The sequence below is a fragment of the Mesoplodon densirostris genome, chromosome 7, assembly GCF_025265405.1.
Source record: "Mesoplodon densirostris isolate mMesDen1 chromosome 7, mMesDen1 primary haplotype, whole genome shotgun sequence".
Lineage (NCBI taxonomy): Eukaryota > Metazoa > Chordata > Mammalia > Artiodactyla > Ziphiidae > Mesoplodon > Mesoplodon densirostris.
The window spans coordinates 59,511,290-59,537,109 of NC_082667.1; the positions used below are offsets into that span (position 1 = coordinate 59,511,290).

Genomic DNA, 25,820 nt, shown 5'->3' on the forward strand with positions numbered 1-25,820 from the left:
GCCCCATGGCCTCGCTTGTGTGTATGAAGTGTAAATCTGGTTTTGTTTTGTTGTTTTGGATTCTTTTGGGTTTTTGTTTCGTTTTGTTTTGAAGATCAGATAGTGATCACTCTGAAAGATTGAAGCCAAGAATTTGTAACTATGATATTTACTGTAAGCTGTAGAACATTCAATAACTATTAAAAAAATTTCCAAAAAAAAGTCTGGGGTGACCAGACTGGTGGTTCTTGGGGGAGGGGGACACAGACACCTCCTGGGCCAGTGAGAGTCCCCTAGGCTTCTCCCCAAGTTGATCCTAAACTTGTTTTCACCAGTCAGGTAACACCTACGCTGCATCTCCGGGGAGGCCCTGGGACTCACAGTTGGGCCTGGGAAGCGGCCGTCGGCACCTGGACTAAGGTGTGTGATACCGAGTGCCCACCGTGTGGCCGGCACTGTGCTTTATGCTTCGGAACTCATAATCCTCACAGCAGGATGGGAGGTGAGCCCTGTTGTTAGCCCTGTCCTTGGTAGGGGGCAGCTAAGGAGGGTTAAGTAAGTACCTCAGCCAAGGTTACAGAGCTAGTGAGGGGCGGAGTTGGAACTTACACTTGGTCTGGCTCCAAAGCCCAGGCACCAAGCCCCAAGCCCCAAATTCTCCTGCCCACCCTGGAGGAGGCAATGCCTGTACTCACTTCAAGGGTAAATTGGTCAGGTGGGAAACCAAGGGAAGGGCTTAGTGTGGTTTGTAGTCCCAGAAGGACAGTTTAAGGCAGTCCTGTGGTCTCCATCCAAATGGTCATCAAGTGCTGTCAGTTTTATTTACATCCTAAACATCTCTCTCTTGTCGCCCTCCTGGGCGAAGCCACTGCCCTAGTCCAGGCCTGGGCTTCTCTCCCTGGTTATCACAGCGACCATCCCATCCTAGGGCCTGCCTGGCTCCTGCAGTCCACGCTCTCCCAGCCTCCCAAGTATTCAGCTTCCTCAAATGGAGAGAGTACTTGAGGCCCAAAGAGGCTAAGTGACCTGGCTGTAACTAACACTCAGGACTCCTGACTCTCGAGCCCTTTCCACCAAACTGTACCCTGGGCCTCCATAGTGCCTTCCCCAGTTTCCTCTCCTGTCCTCACCTGACATGAAATTTATTCTCCCTCCCTTGTGATGGCAGAAAGCTCTGTCGGGTGTGGTAGGGGAGGGCCTTGCTGAGCTCTCTTCCCCTGCACAGGAAGGGGATTTTCCCCAGGGACTCAGCTCCAGGTCAGTGGCAGGGCTGGGGGCCAGGAGCAGGTGGAAGGCAGAGACCGGGGGCCCAGCACCCACCATTCTGGCCCATGGGGGAGGGGTTGTGGAGTGAGAGAGGGCACTCAGAACTGTCCTCAGTGGTTGGCCCAGGGCCCCACCGTGTCCTCCAGCTCCCAGCCCTGCCAACAGCCTGGGCCTACCTTGAGCTCAAGAGCAGGATTTAGAGCCAAGAAAGCTTCCACGTGAGGGTGGGGGCCCTAAAAGCCAAGGGTATCAGACACACCCCTACCTGATCCCTCAGCTCCTCATCCCACTCTTGGGAGCTGGCCTCAATATCCTCCAGGGACAAGAGACTGAGGGAGGCCAGGGCTATTCCTTCTCTTACCTTCCAGCAAGCAGGAAATTGGGGTGGTGGGAGTGGTCTGGAGGGGAGCAGTGCTTATTACCCCAGGGCCCAGCACTGAGATGGGGTGTGCGTTACCTAACCCGGGAAGCCCAGACCCAGCCTCAGCCTCCACCGTTGCTGGCATCTGTATGTGCCTCACCCCAGGTAAGAGGGCATCCAGAGACCAGAGTCCAACTTCCCCCTGGGAAAGGAGGCCAGAGGGTGGGAGGGCTCAGCCTCCCACCCCTTTCCCCCAGGGCACTGTCTTGTCCTCATCTCAGTGTGTCACAGAAGTCCTCGGTGAAGTGGGGTTGGTTGGCTGAGGGGACAGCTAAGTTTGAGAAGCCACACCCTGAGGTGCAGCTGAACAGCTGGCGAGTAGGGAGACCAGTCGCACCACGGCAGCCCCAGGGAACATTCCCTGGGGTGCACTGGTGATGCCCACTGGTCCCCTACAACAGACACCCTGTTCTAGACTTTGGCAACCTTTGTTTGCTCCAGAAAATTCCTCTTGTTGTCCAGCCTGTCTCCTTCCCTCCCCTCTCCTAGAACAGGTGATGCTTTGCCTCTTGGGTCCTCAGAGGTGCCCTCCCTTCCCTGCCCACCTGAGAAGCCCCAGAAAGAGAAGCCTGTGCCCTAAGAGAGGTGAGAGGAAGGGAGAGGTCGAATCTCCAAGCTCAGCCTCCCCTCAGGCGGGGATTTTTCTCTGAAGCTGCTAGGCAGGCCCCTTGCCATGGCTTCTGCCCTGTGTGAAGCCTGGGCCTCCCGCAGGGTGTCCCTTTCCACACCTCCCCATGTTCCATGAACCTCACTTTTTGGTTCTTCAGCCTCTCCTTGGGCCTCTTTCCCATTAGTGTTGAAATACGTCCTTTCCTTCCATCATTTTTTTTTTCTTTTTTGGCCACATCACGCGGCATGCGGGGGGGATCCTTAGTTCCTCAACCAGGGACTGAACCTGCTCCCCCTGCAGTGGATGTGCGGAGTCTTAACCACTGGACCACCAGGGAAGACCCTCCATCTTTTAAAACCATACCAAACACCAAAAGAACCTGGAATTAACTAAAAACCCTCCCTCGGGCCTCCCTGGTGGCGCAGTGGTTGAGAGTCCGCCTGCCGATGCAGGGGACACGGGTTCGTGCCCCGATCCCGGAGGATCCCACATGCCGCGGAGCGGCTGGGCCCGCGAGCCATGGCCGCGGAGCCTGTGTGTCCGGAGCCTGTGCTCCGCAACGGGAGAGGCCACAGCAGTGAGAGGCCCGCGTACAGCAAAAAAAACAAAAACAAAAACAAAAACAAAAAAAACCCCTCCCTCCCTGGAGCCTGAGGCCCCACCAGCTATTAGCTGGCACAGTCAGGCTACTGCAGAAAAGCTCAGTCCACTGGGACCTGACTCTGCTCTCGCCACGTCCCTGTGTCGGCTAGCCAGGGGACACTAGTCCTGACCCTGCAGCAGCACCTGGCCTTGTGACCCACCCTGCTCCCCACACTCTCATCCTTCCCTAGCTTCCAGGACGCTGCACTCTCCTGCTTGCTTTCTTTCCTTCTCACCTTTCTGGGTCTTCCCTGAGCTCTCTCCCTGGAACGTGCTACCGCCTAGTCCAGTCCTGGTGCAAATGCCCATCTGAGTGCTTCCAGGCATCACCGTAGGCCAGGTCTGTCCCTCGAGCGCCGCGGGCCTTCACGTGCAGGTGCCTCAGGACATCCCGTGGGTCTGCATCACTGCTCCCCACCCAGCTGGCCCTAATCCCGTGAGCCACATCCCGGCACCAAGCCCTAGCAGTTCTGTCCTCTGTCCCAGGAGTCTTTCCATCGCCCCCGCAAAGCCCTGCTTCTCCGTCTCTTGTCTGGATGGCTGCAACAGCCTCCTGTGGATCCCTGCTCCCACAGCTCCTCCACCCTCCACAGTGGTCAGGAATGAGCTGGCCAGTCATACTTTTTCCCCTTCCTGAATGCTCTAGAGGCTCCTTGGGCATCCCTGGCATAGGGCCAATGGCTTCCAAGAGCCCATGTGGCTGCCTTCTGCTGCCACCCCCAGCCCAACCTTCACACCTCAGTCACTCTGTACTTGCAGCTTCTCCGGCTCCTCATATTTTCATTGCCGTCCGGCCTTTGTACATGCTGTTCCCTCTGTGGAACACAGCTCCCCTTCCCACATTCTCCAGCCCTCAATATGCCTTACTTACCCCATCCATTTGCCAGGCTCCACTTCCTCTAGAGCTGTGCTGTCCAATACAGGAGCCACTAGCCACATGTGGTTATCAAGCCCTTGAAATACGCTGCTTCATATTAAGATGTGCTTTAAGTGTATTTTACATACCACGTTTCAAAGCAAAAAAAATGGTTCATTCATAATTTTTATACTGATTTCATATTGAAAGTATTTTAGATATAGTAGTTTAAGTAAAATATGTTGTCGATACCATTTAAAATAAGTTCACTTGTTCCTTTTTACTTTTTAAAATGTGGCTATTAGAAAATTTTTAATTACATACGTGGCACACTCTATTTCCGTTGGACAGCACTGCTTCTAGGGCCTTCCGTGAGAACCAGGTGACCTGAGAGGCCTCCTCTGGCCCCACTTCAGCTGCTGCCTGGTGTCCACCTGCCAAACAGCAGGCGCTGCCAGGGGAGGGATGGCCTGTCCCACACACGGAGCCCGACACAGAACTATTCACTGAATGGGCAGACCTGAGAAGAGGCACAGGGAAAAAGAAACGCCTCATGACACTACTTTCCCACCTTTTATTATTCAACAAATGGATGGCGTGGAGACACAAGGGTGGGACAACAGCGAAGTTTCAATAAATAAGAGAAACGGGGACAGCAGTGGGCCCATGCCTGCACAGCCCCACATAAATAACGAGGTTGCTGAGCCAGAGTGGAGACGCGGGCTGGGCAGTCGCCCGCACTGCCCAGGCCAGGGGACAGACACACCAACACCACGGGGACACAGAAACCACCGAGGCCAGAGGCCTCACCCCTTACCCTCCAAAGCGCCTGAGATCTTGTGGTTGGCTGGGCAGGTTGGGGCTCTGTACCACAACCCTGCCCAGGTCAAGTCCGTTTTTTCAATTTCAATAAAAACAGCAGGGTCAGGGGCAGGCACGTGCATTATGCCCCTTCTGTAGGCAGAGCCATGGATGGGCAGCCCCATAGGAGCCTTGAAGGTGGTGGCCCTGAAGCAGCAAAAACGGGGCCAGATAAAACTACTAGTGGGAGGGGTGGCAAGGGGTCAAGCTCTCCATCTACACGACCCAGCCCAGAGCCTGCAAGATGCTGGAAGGCCCTGGGCACCGAGACGCCACTCTCTCCCTGCTTCACAGTCAGAAGAATTGGGACCCAGTAATGGCCAGGGGCTTGCCCAGGATTAGAACCCAGGAACTCGGTTCCTAGCTCATGGCTTTTTGTTGACCCCTCCCTTTGCAGGACCTGTCAGAAAGGAAGGGGAGGTCCCCTCTACAGAGGCAAGGGGTGGCTCATCACTAAGGCGTGGGGCCAGGGGGGCCAGGTAGAGGGCCCCTCCCACCACTGAGGCCTAGCCACCCGGCGGTGCAGAGGACCCTGTGGGCTCCTAGGATCCAGCCAGGGCAGGGCACACCGTCAGAGACATCCTGCAGGGAAGGACATGGGCGGCAGGGACGGGAGGGGCTCTCAACCTGCTCCGGCACATAGCACCCGCCGGCCAGCTGGCCTGCCTCCTCACTGGGGTGGACGCTCCCACCTCCAGGCCTTGGCCTTGGCTGTCTGTCTGCTGGGCCATTCTGGATCCTCACTGGCTCAGCTGCAGCTCTACCTCCTCCAGGAAGCCTTCGGAACCTCCCAGGGCAGGGCTGCAGTATCCTCAGACGAGACAGCCCCTCAGATGACCAGGTTGCTGTCACTCAGCCGGACCACATAGCAGTTCTCCTGGGGGACAGGGGTGAGGGGTCAGAGCTGTCAGGGGGCTTCTGGACTCCAAGAAGGAGTATCACAGCAAACAGCTGGCGCAGACCAGCCACAGGCCTCTGCCCAGGTGAGTGGGCAGGTGGGCGAGGGCCCCAAACTAGGGCCCAGGAGACCCCAGGAGGTAGTGAAGGGGAAGCGGGGTGACAGGAGGGGCAACATACCCAAGTGGTGAGTCCCCAGGAGGCAGTAGCCTTCTGTACCTCCACCCCTGCCTGCCCCATCTGGAGTCGGGGTTGGCACAGGTGCCAACAGACACCTTTCCCCTCTGGTCCTCACCTCGGCCTTGTTCTCTGCTGGGGGCTTCAGCCATTTAGGGTGGCTTCCACCACTTCCCAGCAGTACCCGCTGCTCACTAGAGAGGCCACGTCGTGGGGAGTCAGGGAGATCACCCACTGAGGGCCCGGCCTCCGTGATGGTCTTCACCTCCGAGGCCACCGAACTCATCCGCTGCTCAGGAATTCGGGCCACACGGAACCTGTGAGGAGAAGTAGTGTGATCATCCTCCATTAGAGGGGGGACCCCAGGTGTGGAGGGCGCAGCACCCGCCAGGGTCACACAGCAAGTTCATGGGTCAGAGCATGAGCCCTCCCCACGTCTTCCCACCCACTGACAAGCTCCCAGCACTTCCCGACATTAGGCTGCAGGGGGACAGGCTCTTAGCCTAAGGTGGCGCAGGTGTGATGGGGGGGGCGCTATGACCCTGCCCTGGGGGCCCAAGGACTCCATGTGAGAGAGCGTAGCTAGGAAGACCTGGCTTTTCCCTGGCCGCCCCCACTGCAAAGAGGCCCACTGAGGCCAGGAAGGGTGAGGCCACCACTGAACCCACTGTTCACGGATCAGGCTAGGGCCCTGCCTCCCCCAGAGCTGTCATGCCACGTCGTGGCACCCTGCTGTGTCTATGCCCTCCTCACCTGCCCACAGACAAGATGGTGATCTCGCCCTGGCGTCCTGCCTTGGCCCCGACCTTGGGCGCCCTGGCTGGGTTGGGCAGGAGTCTGGGAGCAGGAGTGGTGGCAGCTGCAGCCTCGGGGGACAGCAGCACCTCGGGCCACTTCTGGCTACAACGGGAGCAGCAGGGGCCAGAGAGGGAGGCCAGGCCCTGCACAGTGTGGAGGTGGTGGCGATGCAGGCAGACGTGCGGCATGCTGGGTGGGCCCGGCGGCAGCCTGTGCAAGACAGGTGGGAGTGGTCACTGGGGCAGGGCAGGCCCAGGAGACCCCAGGAGGTAGGGAAGCGGGGTGACAGGAGGGGCAACATACCCAAGTGGTGAGCCCCCAGGAGGCAGGCTGATTACCTGTGGTTTGGGGCCCTCCTTGCCCACTCACCTGGGCAGAGGCCTGTGGCTGGTCTGCGCCAGCTGTTTGCTGTGATACTCCTTCAGCAGCTCCTCCAGGGCCGCCGCATTCTCTGTGGGCAGCTATAGTCAGAACCCGGCTCTGGGCCGTGAGGGACACTCCCCCCAACCTCCTGCCCCAGCACAAATCCCCCTACCTACCTGCCACCCCCTCCCTGGCCCAGGCTGCGTGCCTTTTCCTCCACCTCTCACCAGGCAAGAGCAGGCAGAGAGGCGGCAGCACCATGAGCCACAGTGGTCAGAGGGGGGCACGCTGGCCTGAGGTATCCCGGCGGGGGGGCAGGGCAGAGCTCTGGGAGGGATGGGGTCAGACCTCCCCCCTCACCTTTCTTCTCTGTGATCAGGCGCACCAGGACCCCAATGGTGTCCTCATTGGCATCCTCAGTATGGTAGGCAGGGTTGACCCCTGGGGAAGAACAGAGGACCATGACCCTAGGGAAGGAGGCAGGGGGACACTGGACTCACAGGCTACACCAGGACATGGCAGCAGAGGGCACCCCTGGCCTGGCTCTATGCGTACCTAAGGGCCTCAGCTCTGATTCTGAGCCCATTATCACCTTCACTACTTACTCAGCATCACTGCTCCCTGCACCCAGCAGCATCAGGGGCTTAGCGGTTTCAGGGCCATCTGAACTCCACCATCCCTGCAGAGTGTGTGGGATGAGGGAACCAGCCTCTCCCAGGGCCTGCCCTCTCCTCTCTTTAGCCTCAGGGAGCTGTGGGCTGCCTCTCTGCCCAGAACCTCCAACAGCCCCGGCAAACTCTGCCATCCCAGGCCTATCACCTCCGTGCATACTGACTGCCCTGTCGGTATAACTAACTGAGGACCCGAACCTCAAGGGCATGAGAATGGGCCATGCAATCATTCCTGGGCCAGCAGCAAACAGAACTCCTAGGGCTCGCACCCAGGCAACAGCCAACAGTTAAAGGTTGAGTCCTAGGCTAGGAAAACAAGTGCAGTTCCAGGCAAAATGGCCTGAGTTGCCACTTTCCTGCCTGCCTAAAGCGCCTGTCCCCCTCCTGCCCGCTGCAGACTGCAGTGTCAGAGGTTGAAAAGGGTGCTGGCATGGCAGGCACCATTCTATCTTGACTTGGCCCCCAATTTCTGTGAGCAGTGTTATGTGCATGTGGGATCCCGGCCCTACTGGCCCTCGGGGGACAGAGCGGGGGGTAAGGGGAAGAAGAAAAGGGACCCAGGGCCCTGGGGTAGGGGCAGGAGGAACATGTCTCTCCCTCTGGGTCCAGGGCTCGTAACTCAAACCACAATCTGGAGCTGAAACCTGAGCCTCTCATGGTTCCTGTCCAGGACAGCTGCCCTGCCAGCCCTTCAGGCCAGAGGTCGGAGGTCACCTGAGTACCCAGAAAGCAGTCCAACCCTTGAACCACACACACAACTGCAGCCCCTGAGGAGTCCAGGCCCTTACAGCTGGGTAGGGCCTCACACAGGGAGGGAATCCCACTGAAGCCACTTGACCTCCGCTCTGCCTCTGCTCCGTCCCCATTGCCACCTCGGGCCGCCTCACCCTTCCTTCCACTTTGCCAGTCCGCAGTGTCTCCTCTGCGGCCCACGTGCGGCCCCTCCAGGAAACTCTCCTGATTAGCCCTCTGCAGGCCTCTCCATGTCAGACTCTCCAGGCCAAGTAGGTTCTCAGCCTGCGCCCTCTGGCCTCCCCACCCAGCCCCAGGCTGGGCCTCACCGCTGCCTCCGCCTCCAGGGCCAGGCCCGACCTCCTTGTGGGCCGTGCAGTGGTAGCCCTTCCGCTTGAGCAGGTTACACACCAGGATGCCTAGCAGCCCCATGAGGCAGAAGATGGGCACAATGGCAATAACCGCGTACTGGGCAGCCGTCTCCTCGGGGCTGCCCGCCCGCGTGCTGTTCCCAGGCTGCCGCGTCTCCCCTGCACCGCTCGCCCCTGCTGCCACCTCCACGCCACGTCGGGCCCGTCGCCCCCGCTCTGAGCAACACGGAGGATGGAGGCATGGAGGAAAGACAGAGGCAGAGAGAAACACACTCAGAGAGGCCCAGGGCCCGGGTTACTGTGGGCAGGGGTCGGGGCGGTGGGTGGTACCGGCGTGTCCAGAGCACCCACTCTCCACCATGGTGGGGAAGTAAAGGGCAACTCACACCCTCCTTTTTGGCCATCTGACCAGTCAGCCAGCCTGAGCAAGGCCTCCTCAGCCCTCAGGACGGCCAGACTCTGAGGCCTCTGTCCACCCCTCATGATGAGTCACAGGGGTGAACAAAAGGCAACGGTGGGCTTCCCTGGTGGCACAGTGGTTGAGAGTCCGCCTGCCGATGCAGGGGACACGGGTTCGTGCCCCGGTCCAGGAAGATCCCACGTGCCGCGGAGCGGCTGGGCCCATGAGCCAGCGCGTCCGGAGCCTGTGCTCCACAACGGGAGAGTCCACAACAGTGAGAGGCCCGTGTACCACAAAAAAAAAAAAAAAAAAAAAAGGCAACGGTGCACATGCCTGGGCACAGCGACACCAGATCCTGCCTCCCCACAGCCTGACCCACGAGTTAGGTGCCTCAGAAGATGACCAACTCAACAGGTGAGAGGAGGTGCATGTGTGTAAGCGTATGTGCTCACACTCAGCCACGTGGGTTGTTTCAAGGGGATTAGGACAGGAGACCGGTTGGGATGTGAGCCCCAAGCTGTGGCAGCCACCTGCTGGACAGTCTCTGCCACTCAAAAATGGGGTGAGAAGACACAGCCAGTGGACCTGCTGGACATCCTGTGGCTGCACACCCTCCCCTGGGCTAGGGGAGTGAGGACCCCACTGCCCCAGACGGACACTGCAGGGCCCTTGGGCTCAAGCTCGCCAGACCCCTCCCCACACATACAACGCCAGTCCTAGCCACCACCTGCCACTCACCGTAACAGCCACGAGGACCCAGGGGTGTCCAGGAGCACAGCTGACAGGGAACATGGGGGACCTCTGACAGGGCAAACCACCTGCAGGGAGGGAAGATGTTACTGAAGCCCAAAAACTATCCTTAAGAGAGGCTGGGGCTTCCCTGGTGGCACAGTGGTTGAGAATCTGCCTGCCAATGCAGGGGACACGGGTTCGAGCCCCAGTCTGGGAAGATCCCACATGCCGCGGAGCAACTAGGCCCGTGAGCCACAATTACTGAGCCTGTGCGTCTGGAGCCTGTGCTCCGCAACAAGAGAGGCTGCGATAGTGAGAGGCCCATGCACCGCGATGAGGAGTGGCCCCCACTTGCCGCAACTAGAGAAAGCCCTCGGACAGAAACGAAGAGCCAACACAGTCATAAATAAATAAATAAATAAATTTAAAAAAAGGCAAAATTCCTTAAAAAAAAAAAAAGAGAGAGACTGGACCTTCCTACTGGGTACCCTCACTGGTCCTGACCCACCCCATTTCACAGATGGGAAGACTGCGGCCCACTCAGGTGAGTGAGGCTGGGACCCCAGGATCTCAAGTCCTGGTCACCTGGTCATGAACACCCACACCCCACCCCATGGCTCACCCAGGCTGGCAGTTTCCACATAGTGTGTCTCGAGTTGCCGTGCCCACCTGGGCCTCCAGCCTCCCTCGAGGGCTGCAGCGGGAGTGCGGCTGGCAAGGGCTAGAGCCCCAGGAAGCTGAGAAGGTGCCTGGGGGGCAGGACCTGCATAATGTGCCCTGCCCTGGTTCCTGCAGGAGGGAAAGAGTGAGAACAAAGCCAGGAGCCAGGCCTGAGGTCCCTGCCCCTGGCCCTCAACAGTCTTCCCAGGAGAGGTGGATGGGCAGGGCGAGCTCACCAGGTTGGGCTCCTCGCCGGGTGGGCACGGCCAAGGGGTTGTTGATGTGGCAGTGGCCAGAGGCCAGGGCAACAGCTGGAAGAAAAGAGGGCAGGACACACTGAGGGAGCGGAAAGCACTGGGACATGGCATCTCTGGGGCCACCTACCCCCCACCCACTTTCAGTCACCCCAGGCACAAGGACCACCAATATACAGGGCCACCCCCAGGCTTTGGGGACACTCTCTAACCTCAATCCCTTGTGCTACAAGTAAAATCTGCCTGTCCCAGACCTGCTGCATTGCCATTGCCTAGGCAAGGGGAGAACCACATCTGCTTCTGGAAAGTGCTGAAACGCCTCAGACAGGGCCAGATCAGGATCTTGAGCCCCTGGGTCTGTGAGTCATGCCCTTCTAGCTAACCAGGATGATGAGGAGGAAATTCTTCCGAATTCCTCTCTCAGGTTCCGCACCCCTTCCTGCTGCCTTGGTCCACACGCCACAGCTGAAAATGTCATTAACCAGCCTCAGTTCATCATCCCTGGGGCCGAGGCTGCAGATGGTGCCTCGGGGCCTTGGCTGAGTCTCTGGGACCACATCCTCCTCCGTGATGTTCCCACAACAAAACGCCAGCCCGTTTACACCCTGGGACCCACACAGGGCATGACAGGCCCCAAAGGAAGGATCTTCTCCATTCGTGTCCTCCCCCTATTCCTCTCGGAGCTCCCTCTCTTCCTATTCCAGGTGTGAACTATCTGCCATGAATCCTGCCCGCAGGGGCGATCCCCCAGTCCTCCAGTTGGGCCGCAGTTTGGGGCAGGCACAGCGTAGAGCCAGCTACCCTGAAGGGCAGAGGGAATGTCACATGGAAGGTGTTAGAGACCTCCTCAGGCCCTAGACCCGGCTCCAGCAAAACACTGGGAGGCCAAGGGCACCAGGAGCACGTGGGGCAGGAGGCACTTCCTAGGGTCAGACTGCCTCAATTCTTCAAAAGAAGAGCCACGTAACCAACCCCAGCACCCGCCGCGGCACGAGGTTCCTGAGTGCAGGGCTCAGGACTCACCTTCCCCCACGGTCCCATCCCCAACTCACCACAAGGAGGCAGGATAGGAGCCAGTGCGGTGGGCTCAGCTTCATCCTCAAGCCCCAGTGGGTCCCCAGCCTCAGGCAGATGGAGGGGAGGCTCAGACGGAGATGGGACAGGCAGGCAGGCAGGCAGGCAGCTGCCGTCCTCCTTCCAGGACAGGGCTGGAAAGGAACATCGAGAGGTGTCGCTGGGCGGGCAGAATGCTGGGGCGGCTTGGCCTACACCCACCGGCCCCGCCTTCTGGTCCACTGCAGGCCCTAGCAGAGGTGGGGGCACCCTATCTGGGGCCAGCCTCCCAGGGCAGCTTCCCAGAGGAGGAAGGGCTTCCTGCTTCTTCCATAAACAGCCAGCTGCCCTAGGCCCGGGCAGGGGAGCAGGGGAGGAAGGAAGCCTACAGCCTACAGCCTCAGCCCCAGGGGTGGGAGGAACGAGAGCGCTAACAGTGACCCCACGCCCGGCCTCCCAGCTTGCATCCCCAGCTCTCAGGCTCCTGCCTCTCAGAACTCCTTGGGGCCCACAAGCATGCCCGCCTCTCCTGCTTCTCTGCCTTCACTCTTGCTGTTTCTGCTCCAAGGAAGGCCTTTTCCGTCACACTTCAAAGCCCAACACAAAGGCCTCTTGTTGTGGAAGCCTCTCTAGACTTCCATTTCCCCAAAGCTCCCCCACCCCCAACCCCATCACAATGCTGGTCCTCCCATGGGTCCCACGGTCCCGCCTGGCAGACTTCTCCAGAGATCTGGGATGTGTCTGACTGCATCTCTTGAGCCGCGGGCAGACCTGTAGGGGTGGGGAGTGGCAGCCAGCATTCAAGCCTTCTGTCTTCTCTTGGGCACCTGCTGTGTGCTGGGCACTGCCCTCAGCACGGGAAAAGGTATGAACAAGACAGGCGCTGTCCCTGTCCTCAGGGAACTCACACCCCAGGGGAGACCAACGACCAACAGATAAACAGTGAGTGTCCCGTGCCAGATGGAGGGAAGTGCCAAGAAACCAAATAAGGCATGTGAGGGCACAGAGGGTGATGGGCATGGGCCTGAGGCTGAGCCCCCAGGCTCAAGGGTGTGGCCTCCTCTGTAGAAAAGTCTCCAGCCCGAGGACGAGGTTGGAAGAACAGGAAGAAAAATTTGGATTGCACAAAAGGGATAGTGGCAGAACAAGGGAGTTCAATGACCTCTTTCCAGGAGGCCTGTCTCCAGGCTCAGGAGGGTGAGGGAGGAGTGTATATGGAGGGCCTCAGGCACAGGCCACAGGCAGCCTCTGAACCCCAAGGGGCAGCCTCGAACAGCCAAGCCCAGCATGTTGAGGGGGCCCTGCCTGGAACCCCGGGGCTGTCTGATACCCAGCCTGGCAGGAGAAGCACTGCCTGCAGTAAACCCCAGGTCACGGAAGAGCCGAGAGCCCCTTGGCCTACAGGCGGCCCGGACTTCCCACCAGGAAAAGGAGCCGGAGGAAACTGATCCGGCTGCGCTGTGGGCCTGGCCTGGCACAGACCTTGGCGGGCCAGGGGTTTGAATTACACCCAGGGGAGGGGCTGGGGCAGTGGTCACACTATCCTCGGGACTCTCCAGGTCACTGGCAGTGGCTCTCGGCCCAAGGCCAGCTCAGGGGAAAACCTGGGACAGAAGGTCCAACCACGGAGTAGAGTGAAGGCTGCACCCTGGCTGTCAGCACCCAACAGGTGGCATCCTCTGACCCATCCTCCACTGGTCCCTCCTCCAACATGGTCACAAGTGTCCCCCCTGCCCAGGCCCAGTTCCTACTCAAGCCCATCTCTCCATGGCCCCCTCCTTGGTTCTTCATGGGAGCTCACCCACAGACTTGACCACGAGCCCCAAGGCCTCAGGTTGGCCCTGTGGCCCTGTCCAGCCCCCAGACCCAGCACCCGTCCATATCCCCAGGGTGGGCCAGAGAGCTGGGGCAGGGATGGAAAGTAAGAGACCCAACAGCCACCGAGGAGAGACTCCCCCCTAGTCCCACCCCTGGCCGTGACTGGCACCTGCTGGGTGACCTGAGCCCACAGGGAGAGGCTGTGCAGCTGCTCACCTCCAGACAGACGGGGAGCTATGGTCTCAAGACTTCGAGGAGGGAAGTGGGGTCCAAAGGCCCAGACTCAAAGCCAGCGAGGGCCCACTCAGGCACATTCACAGACGCTCGCTGCCTAGCGCCCTGACGCCTTCTAATTATGTGCTTTCTAATTACCCCAAACCAGCACTTACTCCAGTCTGGCTGCCTGAGTCTCTGCTTACAGCAGCTCCTCCAGCCCCCACAATCAGCCTGAGCCCCCAGAGGACCTGCCCGGTCAGGCAGCCACTGGCCTCCACCCAGACACCCCCTGCACGCACGTGGACCCCTGCTGCTCTGACTCCTCTCTGTACCTTCTCCCCACCCAGCCTCCAGCACCTATGCTCTGAGCCCTGGAACCCTGACTGAAAAGCAAGTTCAGATCAAGCCCCTTGGCTGGGGGAGGGGAGTCTGAGAAGGCTCCATCCCCACCCCTCTGCCTTCCAGAAGGCAGGGCAATCAGTGACCTTCCAAAGCCCTGCACCTCGGGGCACCTCCTGAGGGCTTCCTGGGGGAGGGCTGTCAAAGATGGGCAGACCCTCAGCCGCAGTGGTGGTGGTCTTCTCTGGCCTCAGGGCTCTTGGCAGAGGAGAACCACCCTTCAAGACCCCAGGGGCAGAGAAGGAAGTTAGCTTAGAGGCCACTCCTCCCTGAAATCTCAGCCTGGGGCCTGTTCCCACTGTCACCAACTCCCTGGGGGACCTGAGCCCCTGCTTCACCTTGCTGGGTCTCAGTTTCCTCCCCTGCAAGATGGGGATGTTTATGTCCCAGAGCAAGGCTGTCATGAGGTTTAAACGAGGTAACGAGCCTGACGTAGGTCATGTGATTTCCTCCGTCACCCCTTCTTTCCCTCTGCACCTCCCACCAAGGCTTATGACTGTTTGTTTGCTTACTTGTTTATTGCTTGCCCCCGCCCCCCTCCACCAGACCGTAGTGAGGGCAGGGATGTCTGTCTCACTCACCACAAAACCCTGCCCTGGTGTCTGGAGCAGGAGGCCTCCAGAAAACAGGTTCACGGGGGCATGGGGCGGGGGGCGGGGGGAAGGGTTCGTCACACTCAGCCCATCCCCACCCTCCAAAAAAACGCCCAAACCATTAGAACCAGAAACTCCCTGGAAGAAAGCCAACTAGCAAAGCTGCGACCAGGGCCCCAAGCGGGAGGTGCCAGAGCCCCAGGGAGGTGCAGCCTCGGAGGCCTCAGAGAAAGAGGAAGCTGTGTCACCACCCGGGGCCTCCTCAGGCCTCAGCAGCTTCCCCTTTCCCAGAACTGAAGCTCATGGGGTCACCCGGCCCCAGCCTGGGGCCCCATCTCCGCGCATTCCCTCTCCAGCCTCACCCGCCTCCGCGGTGGCCTCCTCCGAGGGTCTCCCACGGCTCCATGCTCACCCCACCCCTCGCCTGCCCCCTGGCCTCCTCCCTGGCCTCCACTTCAGCCCCCCGCAGCTTAGGCGTCTGAACACCCAGATCTGACCCCTGTCCCTCCCCACAACTCCAGCCACTCTGAGCTTCTTTCTGTCCCCCACACTTGCCTCTCTCACCTGGCACTGGTACCTGCTGTTTCCTCTGCCCAGAAACCCCTCCCATCACCCGACTGACAGCTACCCTTCCTTCAGAGCTTAGCTCGAAGTCACTTCCTCCTGGAAGCCCCCAACCACCACCTCACTTGTGCAGTCCTCACCCTGGGTGTGACCAGGCTACGCACCCACCCCTTTCCCACTGACGTGCTGCCCCCGTGCCGGGTGCCCAGCACGTGAAGAGGTATGTGCTGAACCAGGGGGATCAGAAAAGGCACTCAGGAGAGGGTCCACCTTCTCCCAAGGTCGAGAGGGCCAGGGACCAGGCTGACAATCAGCTCGGTGCTTTGTGACTGCCTGGAGGGGTGGGATAGGGAGGGTGGGAGGGAGACGCAAGAGGGAAGGGATATGGGAACAGATGTATATGTATAACTGATTCACTTTGTTATAAAGCAGAAACTAACACACCGTTGTGAAGCAATTATACTCCAATAAAGTTGTAAAAAAAATTTAAAAAAATTAAAAAAAGAAGCCTAAAGGCTGGGCTCGGGGTGGGGGATTGAACCCGGATCTGAAGCCCTTGCCTGACTTGGGGAGAACCAGCCTTCCTTGCTCTGCTCTTCACTGACTCTGTGCTGTGGACCCCACCCCCATTCCCCATCCCTCAGAGGGCTGTTGTGAGGCCGAGAGAACGCACATTAAATGCGCAGCACAGAGCCCGACACAGAGCAGGCCCTCAGTAAGCATTCACCGTCCCTCAGGTTCCCCACGTGTAAATCGTGGAGGGGGTTATGGCACACACTCGATGGGAGGTACGAGGTACAAACGAGATTCTCTTATATTTATGTACAATGCTTGGCGCAGAGCCTGGTACACGGGAGGTGCCTGATGAGACACACTGACAATCTGGGGGGTTGGGAGGGTGTAGCAAGGGAGAGAAAAGGTTGGTGGGCAGATCCCAGGTCACACCAAGCTTAGGCTGCAAGCTGAGAAGCCTGCATTTCCCCCAGGGCCTTGAAAGGTTAGCGGGGGAGGGAGAGGTGCGGAACAGCTTGCTTCTCAGAGGGCTTGCTGGGCCGCCTGCCAAGTGAGGCAGGGCTGGGGAGACGAGGTGGGAAGCAGGTACCCACCTGGAGCAGGGGGTGCGGGGCAGGTATTTGTTTCCCAGCCAGTGGCTTGAGGGCCTGGGGACCTCCCTGCAGCCTCCAGGGGCTAGGGTTGCCTGGAAACACAGCTGGACACAGGCCTTTCTCGGCAGTGGCTGCACCCTAGGCAGGAAGACAAAGGCCGCCCATCAATAGAGAAATCCAGGTTAGCAAGGAAGCCAGTGGTTCCTTGGCAACTGGGGCTGAAGTAGGGCAGTGCCCACAGTGGGCGGTAGTGAGGACAGCTAGGCATTGCCTCCTTTTCATCCTCTGCCCTCACAGGGAAGGGAACAGACTCCCATCGCCTTGGGCCAGGCCCTCACCCTGGGTTGCCTCCACTCCTCACAGGAGAGGTGAGCGTCCCTGCTTCACCCTTGGGTAACTGAGGTTGTGGCCTTGGGTCACCCAGCCAGGGGGAGGTAAGGCAGGGGTGGAGCCCAGGCCTACCTGACAGCTTCCCACCTCACTCTGGCCCCTCCTACCCAGGAGCCTGTCCCAGGGCCTGGCGCAAAACAGATGTTCTGAGCGTTTGCCAACCTGATGGCAGAGACTAGGGAGCTGGCGGCACACAGGAGGCGGCTCACCTGAAAGACTATTACAAAGCGCGCGGGCGGGCGCCAGGGAAGGAGGTACTGCCGCCACGGGGGTCTCTGGGGCCTCTGAGGTTTCCTGCATGCCTAGTGCCCTAGTCTACCACAGCTCCAGTAGGAAAAGGCACTGGGACCTGTGAGAAGCAGGAAGCCCAGGGAAGGAGGGGGAAGAGGCAGATCCCAGGGTAGAGCCCAGCTCCCTAGGACGAATGTGGGGCTGGGAGCCCAGAGATGTGCAGAGGCTGCCTCAGGGCCACTCAGTGAGAAGGGCTTCCCCATTCCCACGCCCAGCCCAGCCTCAGGCAGCCAAGATCTCCCAGGTCACAACCCTGGGGTGAGGACTCCAGGCACACCAGGCAGCAGCTGCTCCCTGGCCCCCCACCAGGCCCGGGCTTAGAAGGCTCAGGGGTGTGAGGTGGGCAGGTGGGGCCGAGGGGGCTAATTGGCCCTTAAGGCTAAGAAAAGGGCTGAGGCAGCCAGACAGGGCCCACCCAGCCCCTCCCAGTCTGGGTGCAGATGCAATCCCTGCCCCCTCCCTGGCCTAAGCCTGGGGCTGGGGGGCGTGGCAGGGGCCCAAACCAGACAGTCGTCTCTGAGGCAGAGCTGGGGCTCCCCAACACCCCTCACGAAGAACCTACTACATGCCCATTCCCTTACCAGGCCTCAAAGACAGGGTTCCAGGCTTCACAAATGAGGAAACTGAGACTCAGAGTAGCACCCTGTAACCACTTAGTCTGAAAGGAGACAAGGTTTCCCATGCGGAGTGGGGACAGGCAGCTGGCAGCCCCTGCTGTTGCCACCCCAGACCTGGCATTCCCGCTGCTCCCACACACCCTGCTCCAGCCCAGCACCCAAGCACTGAGAACCAGAGCCTTCCTGCAGGGAGGCCGCGCCAGTTCCCAGGACAGGATGGCAAAGCGCTAGGAGGGCTGGAGGACACCCCACTGCCCACCAGCTCTCGCCACTGCTACCTTCTCCTCCGAGAAGCCACCTTTGCCTCCTGCCCCGGCCGCGCATCTGTACCGATCACTAATGTGCCAGGGTGCCCAGAGTTGCTCAGCCCCGACCAGGCTGACTTGGGGAGGCTTTGAGAGAGACTGAGGGGAGATCACAGGCCCAGCCTGCCCCGTTCTCCTACTCCTCCTCCAGACTCAAGGTGCTGGGGAAAGAGATTCCCCTGGCCCCAGCAATCCCAGGTCAGGCCCTAACCAACAGAGCCTGAGGATGGAGGTCAGCCTGAGGGGGAGGCTGGACCCGGAGCAGTCACACCTGGGCTCAAGCTCTAGGTCATCACTTAGGAGCTCTGTGACCTTGGGCAAGTTACTCACCCACCCTGAGCTTCAGGGTCCTCCCCTGCAAACAGGGGTTCTGGTCCCTGTCTCCAGGGATGCTGAGGGGATAAATGGAGCCCACTGTAAGTAATACTGGTCAGGGCCTGGCCTGACCAGGCCTCTCCTGAGCACCAGTCCTCAACAGCCCGCAAGGGCCAGAGGAGGAGCCAAGCTCAGAACCAAGCAGCATCCAACAAAGGTCACCCAGTGGCTCGGGAGCAGGCAAGAGTGCTTGGGGAACCCAACATCAGTCCCACCAGCATGGGTGGATGACTCTTGGACTCGCCAGGTGGACCCTGGGTGCCCATTTCCCAGCCCTTACACAGGCCTGTGTCCACCTGCTCCCACGCCAACTGAAGCCACAGTCAGGAAGGCGAGGGGTGCTGAGCAGTCAGGACCCAGCCCTACATCCCTGAACTTGTTTTCGCCCCTGTGATTTGGGACAACTGTGCCTGTCCAGCTGACCTCCTGGCACGGCTGAAGGATCCATGGTTCAGCAGGGAACAGCGACTCTTCTTACAATCAGGCCTCAGCCCAGGTGCCACCTCCTGCAGGAAGCCTTCCCAGCCTCCCTGTCAGGGTGGACCCGCCCCTCTCCTGGCCCCTTCAGCCATCATTGTTCGAGGTCCCCTTCAGGGAGGGAGGCAGCAAGTGCACGCAGGAGGCGGGGCACGGCTCCATCCCTGCGCTCACTGCTCCTTCTTACCGTGAGGGTGTCCAGGTCCAAGTTAGGTCCCTCCTTCTGGAAGCCCTCCTTCCTTCTCTCTCCACCCACACACTCAGACCCTGCCTCTAACTGGCTGCAGAGGCCCCTCCATCCCTCTCCTGGGTCAAGCAGCCAGGGCACACACTCAGAGCCACATGGGCAGTTTATTATTAGAGCACTCATCTTTCCCAGGGTGCCTGGGAAAAAGCTCTGGCCTTCCAGGCAAACATACCTGGGTTAGGATCCCAGTGACACTGGAGTCCTACAAGTCCCTTCCCGTCTCTGGGTCCTCTTCTCAATGCCTGTACCTGCACGGGGCTGCTGATGACCTGGGCATGAGGCTGAGGATGAGAGCCTCATGGTCCTACCCAGGGCTGAACACACAGCAGGGATGCAGCCTCGGCACCTCGGTCTTCCCTGCCGCCCCAGCTGGGTGCTAAGGTCTGCCAGAGGTCATGTCCCAATCCTGAGTTGGGGCAGGGTGGGGGGCGCTGCTGGCTGATCTCAGGCAAAATGCCTCCCCCTCTGGTCCAGCCCTCCTGCCTAACCTGGCAGAAGGACTGGCCCTATAACGGAGGGAGTGGGCCTGAGCAGCCCTACCACCACTTCCTCCTCCCCCTGCAGATACCAGCCTGGTCCTTCTTTGAAAACTGACACAGTTGTCAGACAACCCTGGCCTCCCACCTGGCGCCTGGTGGAGATGGGGCTGGGGGCTGGGCACGAGCTTGAGTGCCAGACTCCAGCACCAGTGACTGTGTGACTCAGACTAGGACTGGACCCTTCTGCCCTCTGAGTCTGGGCTCCCCATTGAGCCGCTTTGGAAGGAAAGGGATGCCCTGCCAGTGCTGCTGCAAGGAGCCCCGCACCCAGGGCCTAACACACATTAGGGCCTCAGGGGGGAGCGTCTCTGCTGGCCCAGAATGAGAGCCTTGCCTGAGGAGTCCAGGGCAAGCACCAAACTGGCCCCTACGCACAGGAGTGGCCTTGAGTTTTCGCCCCTAACTCCCAGCACACGCTCGGGAGCACTGGAGACCCTGGGTACCAACCTCCCTGTGCATCCTAGCACACAGTAGGCCCTCAGCCTACGATGGCTGCCCTTCCTCAGGAAGAGGCCTGGCCAACACAGGTATGGCAGGGGGAGAGGAGAGGCTGTTGGCCAGGCCGGCCCCACCCAGCTGGGCATGTGGTGCCCATGAGGACCCCACCCCTGTGCCTATTCCCAGAGGTGAGGGGGGACATGTGGCACATGGACCACACAATGAAGAAGGACTAACGTTGGGCTGGGAGGGCTTCCTGGGGGAGGCGGTGGGGCTGGGGCTGTACCCTGAATGGTCAGGAGGGTTCTAGAAAGGGGAGACAGCAAATGCAAAGGCAGAGCACAACCAAGGCATCTGGTAGGGAGGGATGAGGGTGAAAATGTAAAGTTCAAAAGGGTCCTGGAAGGAAAACCTCGATGCTAGGATGAGGAGTCTGGACTATATTTTGCAGGCAAACAGTACAAGTTACCTTAGGGAGGCCACTCTGGCACCGTGTGTGAGGGAACTGGAAACAGGGGCAGAGAGGCCAATACAGGAGTCTGGGCAAGGACGCAAGGCCCGAGCTGGAACGTAAGAGACGCCCTGATTTTGCAAAGGCATGTCTCAGGCCTGCTTCCCGTCCTGGGCCACGTCCAGTCTGCTGGGGGACGTGTGGCAGGACAGAAGGTAGGTTCCCTGTCTAGAGGGTGAGAGCCAGAACATCAGGGTTGTGCGGGGCCTTGGTAAGTCCCAGCGCTTCTCAGAACCTTGTCTCTCCCTCTGTAAAATGAGGCTGACCCTATGAGCAGGGGAAGGGGGCTGAAAGCTTCCCCTCCTTGGCCCGAAATGGGCACCTGCCTCTAGCAACTGTATCACACAAGTCCCAACCGGGGCCACACTGGAAACCCAGCTGGGCCCCACCACCATCCCTGTGGTCCAGGCAGCACAAGTTTCCAAAAAGGTTTGGCTTGGGCAGGGCACAGGGTGGGGCTGGGACCAGAAGAGGAGGTTAACCCTTGGTTAACCCTTCCCCTCTCCCTCCCCTTCCAGGACCCTGAGCTATTTCCACCTCTTTGCTGGGGATGGAAATAACTCAGGCTCAGCCCCAGGAGACCAAGACAGCTATTCTGATCAGCCCCAAGAAGCACAACTCCAGTCATTCCAGAGAGGACAGAGGGACACCCGGATCCCCAGCTCCAGCTCTCGGCAAAGCAGCAGCAGTGGGCAGAGCTAGCAGGGGCCTCAGGGAAGAATGGGGACACTGAGGCCCTGAGAGGGTAGGCACAAGCTCAAGGTCACTCCTCGCCTGTCCCTCAACCCCCGCAGTGTGTGGGTGGATTGGGGAAAGTGCCCCTAGAACAACTCTGAGCAGGGGCACAGGGCCTCTCAGGTATGGTGAAGGTCAAGCGGGACTCTCGATTCTCCGGCTACTCTTGGAGCCTGGGCTATGCTGCTGACTCCCAACATTCTTCAGAGCCACATGGACGTTCCCCAAGCCAGTTACAGGCTCTAGAAGGCAGGAGACAGGACTTTCTGGTGACCTCTGGCTAGGAGGTGAGAAGTAGGGGGAGGGAGGAGGAAGAGGAACAGGAAGACCATGAAACCCAGCCACCCCTTATGTTCTAGACATATGTACACCACACTCAGAACTCACAATGGCACACCCTGCCGAGGTCATGTTGCCAGCCTGCGTTTGAGAGAAGGAAGCCCAGATAAGCCATGAGCAGATATTAGGAAGGGGAGTGGCCCTCTCCAAGCATCTTACAGGGCTTCAGGCACAGGAGACCTGAATTCCAGTCCTGGCACTGTCCTGACTCTGTGTGACCTTGGGCAATCACTTCACTTCTCTGAGGTTCTGTTTCCTTCTCTGAAAAACAGTCAACACATCTCAGAGCCACTGTGAGGATTCAACAAGAGCACACCATAAAGCATTCAGCACAGCACCTGGCACTGTCTCCCCAACTCTCTCCCCGACCCAGAATGCAATCAACGTTTTTAGAGGATGACAGCAGAGGAGGGAACGTGCAGATCCTTCAGCAGGTGTCTCCTCACCTCTCCTGGGCTAGGGAGCCTGATTTCCATTCCACTTTGCACGAACCCAACAGACCCTCTTGTGTGGGTGGGGGCCTCAGGAGGGTCTAGCCCAGATGGTGAAGAGGGCCTGCTCCAGCTCTCCAAAGCAGAGACGACTCATGCCCCCCAGGAACATGCCCCCTCTCCCCCCAAGAAGGGAACTGAAGAAAGGAGATGGACACCAGAGAAGTCAATGTTTATGGGTCAGAATTTTCGGCGTGATCTGAGGAGCTGTGCTTCCAACCCTGTCTCCAGCACCTGGGCGCAGCCCCTGGGCCACTCTGTCCCCAGCAGACAGCCTGCCCCCACCCCCTACTGCAGTCTTTCTGCCTGAAGGGAGGTAGGGGAGAACAGAGACAGTTGACAGTTGACCCCAAAACAATTGAGGATCCCGAAGTGATGATTCACATTCCATTCACAGCCCAACACCTCAGTGTGCAGACAGGGAAACTGAGGCCCAGCGAGGGCGGGCAGGATCTGAGAGCAAGATTATGCCTGGGGGGCTTCCCTGGTGGCGCAGTGGTTGAGAGTCTGCCTGCCAATGCAGGGGACATGGGTTCGAGCCCTGGTCTGGGAAGGTCCCACATGCCGCGGAGCAACTGGGCCCGTGAGCCACACTACTGAGCCTGCGCATCTGGAGCCTGTGCTCAGCAACAAGAGAGGCCGCGATAGTGAGAGGCCCGTGCACCGCGATGAAGAGTGGCCCCCTCTTGCCGCAACTAGAGAAAGCCCTCGCACAGAAACGAAGACCCAACACAGCCAAAAATAAAATAAATAAATAAAATTAAAAGTGTTAAAAAAAAAAAAGATTATGCCTGGGCCCAGTGAGAATACACGTTACCAGGGACAGAGCTTAGCCAGGCCTCTCGGAGTGTGTGTGTGTGTGTGTGTGTGTGTGTGTGTGTGTGTGTGTGTGTGTGTGTGTGTGTGTGTGTGTGTGTGTGTGTGTGTGTGTGTGTGTGTGTGTGTGTGTGTGTGTGTGTGTGTGTGTAAAAGAGAGAGAGAAAGATGGAGCCTGAGGCTACCTCAGGGGCCCTCAGCTGCTGCCAGATGTATCAACCCACCAGATGCCCCTCAGCCTTGGCCCCTCTCCCTCTGCCAGGGCAAGTCACTCAGGGTCCACCCCCCTCACTAAACTGAGCTCCTGAGGGACGCCCTCTTGGGGACAGTCCTGGAGAGACCCTTGTCCCCTCCCTGGCCCCTCTCCTTCCAGCCCCCATCTGCTAGTAGGTGTTTGAGGTCCCTCCTCTTTCTGCGTCTTACTCATTTCCCTGAGGTGCAGACGCGAACACGCGAACACACACACACACACACACACACACACACACACACACACACACACACACACACACACACACTGCACTACTTGACCCCACAGCACACTATGACCCCAGTGCTTCAGAGGCTGGTTCTCACAGTCACTTGGGGTTCCTCCCCCTCTATACCATGTTAACTCACGTTCATGAGGGCCCTGGCCCGGTCCTGGTCACACCCCAGGCCACACACACACTCAGTGACCCCAGTAATCCGGGGTCTCACTCACAGTGGGCTGGGGTCACGGTCACCCGTAGTGACCCGGGGTGTCTCTCTCACACAGTCAAACGCACACACTCCGCCTGTCAGAGACACACAGAACCCCTCGGTGTCTCCCCCTCGGCCCAACGTCACCGCGCAGTGTCCGGGCCACACGTTCGCCCTGGCTGGGCCGCCTCACGCGCCGTGTCATCCACAGTCACGGGCTGACACCGTTCAGAACCCCCCCTCCGGCCGCCCCGCGCCGCAGCCACACTGAGGAGCCGCCGTCCCGCCCCGCACCCCGTCCTGGTCTCAGTCCAAGTATCCCAGGCCGGGGCGTCTCCGGGGCCCGCCGGCTCCTCAAACTGCAAGTTCCGCCGCCGCCTCCCCATCACGCACGGTCGGGCCTGGAGCCGCGACCGGAGGACACACAGGTCCCCGGGCAGGGAGCTCAGAGACGGACGGGGGTCCGTGCGCGGAAGGCGCCGGGACAGGACGCGGGGGCGGGGGGCCGCGGGGCCGGGGCTGCGGCATCCGCCGCGCCGGCGAACTTCCTCAGAGACGCTGAGAGGCAGGGGGCGCCGCTCGGGCCCGCATCCCTCTGGCCCCGGCCTCCGGGTTCGGACTCCGGGCTGGGGCTCCGCGCGTCCTCCTTACCTGGCCGCCCCGCGGCAGCTCCAGCAGCCCAGCTCCCACGCCGACGCGGTGCCCGAGCCCGGCTCGGCGAGCGCACGGGCGGCCGCGCAACCTGCGCGCCTTTTGAATGAATCGCCGCCCGGTCCGGGAAGGCGCGCAGCCCCACCCCCGCGCGTCACGGCCGTCGGCCCCGCCTCCGACGTCAGAGCCCAGGTTCGCGACCCCCGCCCCCCGCCCCTGGAGACCGCCATGGGGCTCGCGCTCTGCAGCCCGGTCGTGCTGCTCTGTGTCGCCATCTCTCGCGCTCCCCGGGAACTTCAGGGGGCTGCGCCGGACAAGGCCTCTCGGATCAGCCCCTTCTGGGCTCCAAACCAATAAAGAAGGGGTTGCAAGATGCAAGATAGACTGGAGACTTGGATGCTTCTCTGAGACCTGTCACTATTGCCAGTGCAAACGGGGCCACCGCTGTCCCTCCCTGGGTCTCGTTTTCCTCCTGGAAATTGGCAGCCAGGGACAACGACCTCACTTTGCCTTGTTGAAGAGGCCCAGGTCCACCCTCAGAAACCCCACCTGGTTGTTGAGAAAGGCCTGGTGAAAGTGAATCTGTAATGGAGGCCCACTTGGTGGTCTCCTGCCCATTCTTCAGGGCCCAGCCTAAACCTCCTTCCTCCAGGAGGCCTTTCCTGTCTCCATTCCCCGCCCCTCCCCTCTCTGCCAGGATAGTTAGTCCCTCCTTCCAGCAGGACAGATGATACACTGCTGTCCCTTCCCTACCACCAGCTGTCCCACCCTGCTGATTCCCAATGCCGGCCATCAGGGTGCGCAGCAGGGGGTGACTAAGGACCCCAGGGCACTATTTGTATTGTATTCCCAGCTCTGTGAATCGTGCCCCTTGGAGTTGTGCCATATGGTGGGCCAGAACTGGAGGTAGCAGCTCAAGAACCAGGGTTTCCCCCACTCAGTACCATTCAGGGGATCCCAGGTGGCCCTCCCAGGACAGCAGGGCTGGGAGGAGATGCAGACAGTAGGGAGGGCCTTGTGCTGGGGGGGCAGAGGCCTGGCTGGGATCAGGATAATCACAGCTCATGGCAGAGGTGGAGGAAGGTAATAAATTGTTAGGGATACATTGTGAGGGGAGGTGGAGAATTCTAAATAAACTGTCATAGCTATATCTGAGCCATGGGGTGAGGGGGTGGGAAAGGTCAGGTCTCCAGGGTCCAGGAGATCCCAGGAGGAGAACTGGACACCTGCAGAGGGAGGGGGAAAGGGGAAGAGATTCCATTTCCTTGGGCCAGGCCCAGGTTGTGAGGGAAGGGCAGAAAGAGCTCCAGGTCACTGATGTTGGGATCATAGCACCAGCCAGGCCCCTTGTATGTCAACGGACACCCCCAGAGCTGGGTCAGGGGTGATCCCAGGGTCACATATCCGACATCCACAGAAGGATGTCCAGAGAAGATCCATGCTGGGGACCTGCTGAGGGGGCTAGAGCAGCCCAGGAC

General features: G+C 59.8%; 1 protein-coding gene across 1 annotated transcript; it reads right to left on the reverse strand.

The window, feature by feature from the left end:
• Positions 1 to 4,374: 4,374 nt before the first annotated feature.
• On the reverse strand, positions 4,375 to 24,960 carry RELT (RELT TNF receptor). Its single transcript, XM_060105196.1, has 12 exons — positions 24,848 to 24,960; positions 24,343 to 24,646; positions 11,743 to 11,898; positions 10,673 to 10,747; positions 10,399 to 10,565; positions 9,783 to 9,862; positions 8,603 to 8,860; positions 7,231 to 7,311; positions 6,877 to 6,958; positions 6,463 to 6,717; positions 5,828 to 6,026; positions 4,375 to 5,512 (listed from the first exon to the last, which is right to left on the reverse strand). Exons 1-12 carry the CDS (start codon positions 24,958 to 24,960, stop codon positions 5,465 to 5,467), a joined length of 1,818 nt encoding a protein of 605 aa, XP_059961179.1. The 3' UTR covers positions 4,375 to 5,464.
• Positions 24,961 to 25,820: the final 860 nt, after the last annotated feature.

Coding starts and splice junctions, on each gene's coding strand:
- RELT (XM_060105196.1), bottom strand. CDS start 24,960: ATGGGCAGGAGACCACCAAGTGGGCCTCCATTACAGATTCACTTTCAC. Junction 6,718..6,876: donor AGCCACAGGCCTCTGCCCAG/GTGAGTGGGCAA, acceptor TGTCTTGCACAG/GCTGCCGCCGGGCCCACCCA. Junction 5,513..5,827: donor CAGCAGAGAACAAGGCCGAG/GTGAGGACCAGA, acceptor CCTGTCCCCCAG/GAGAACTGCTATGTGGTCCG.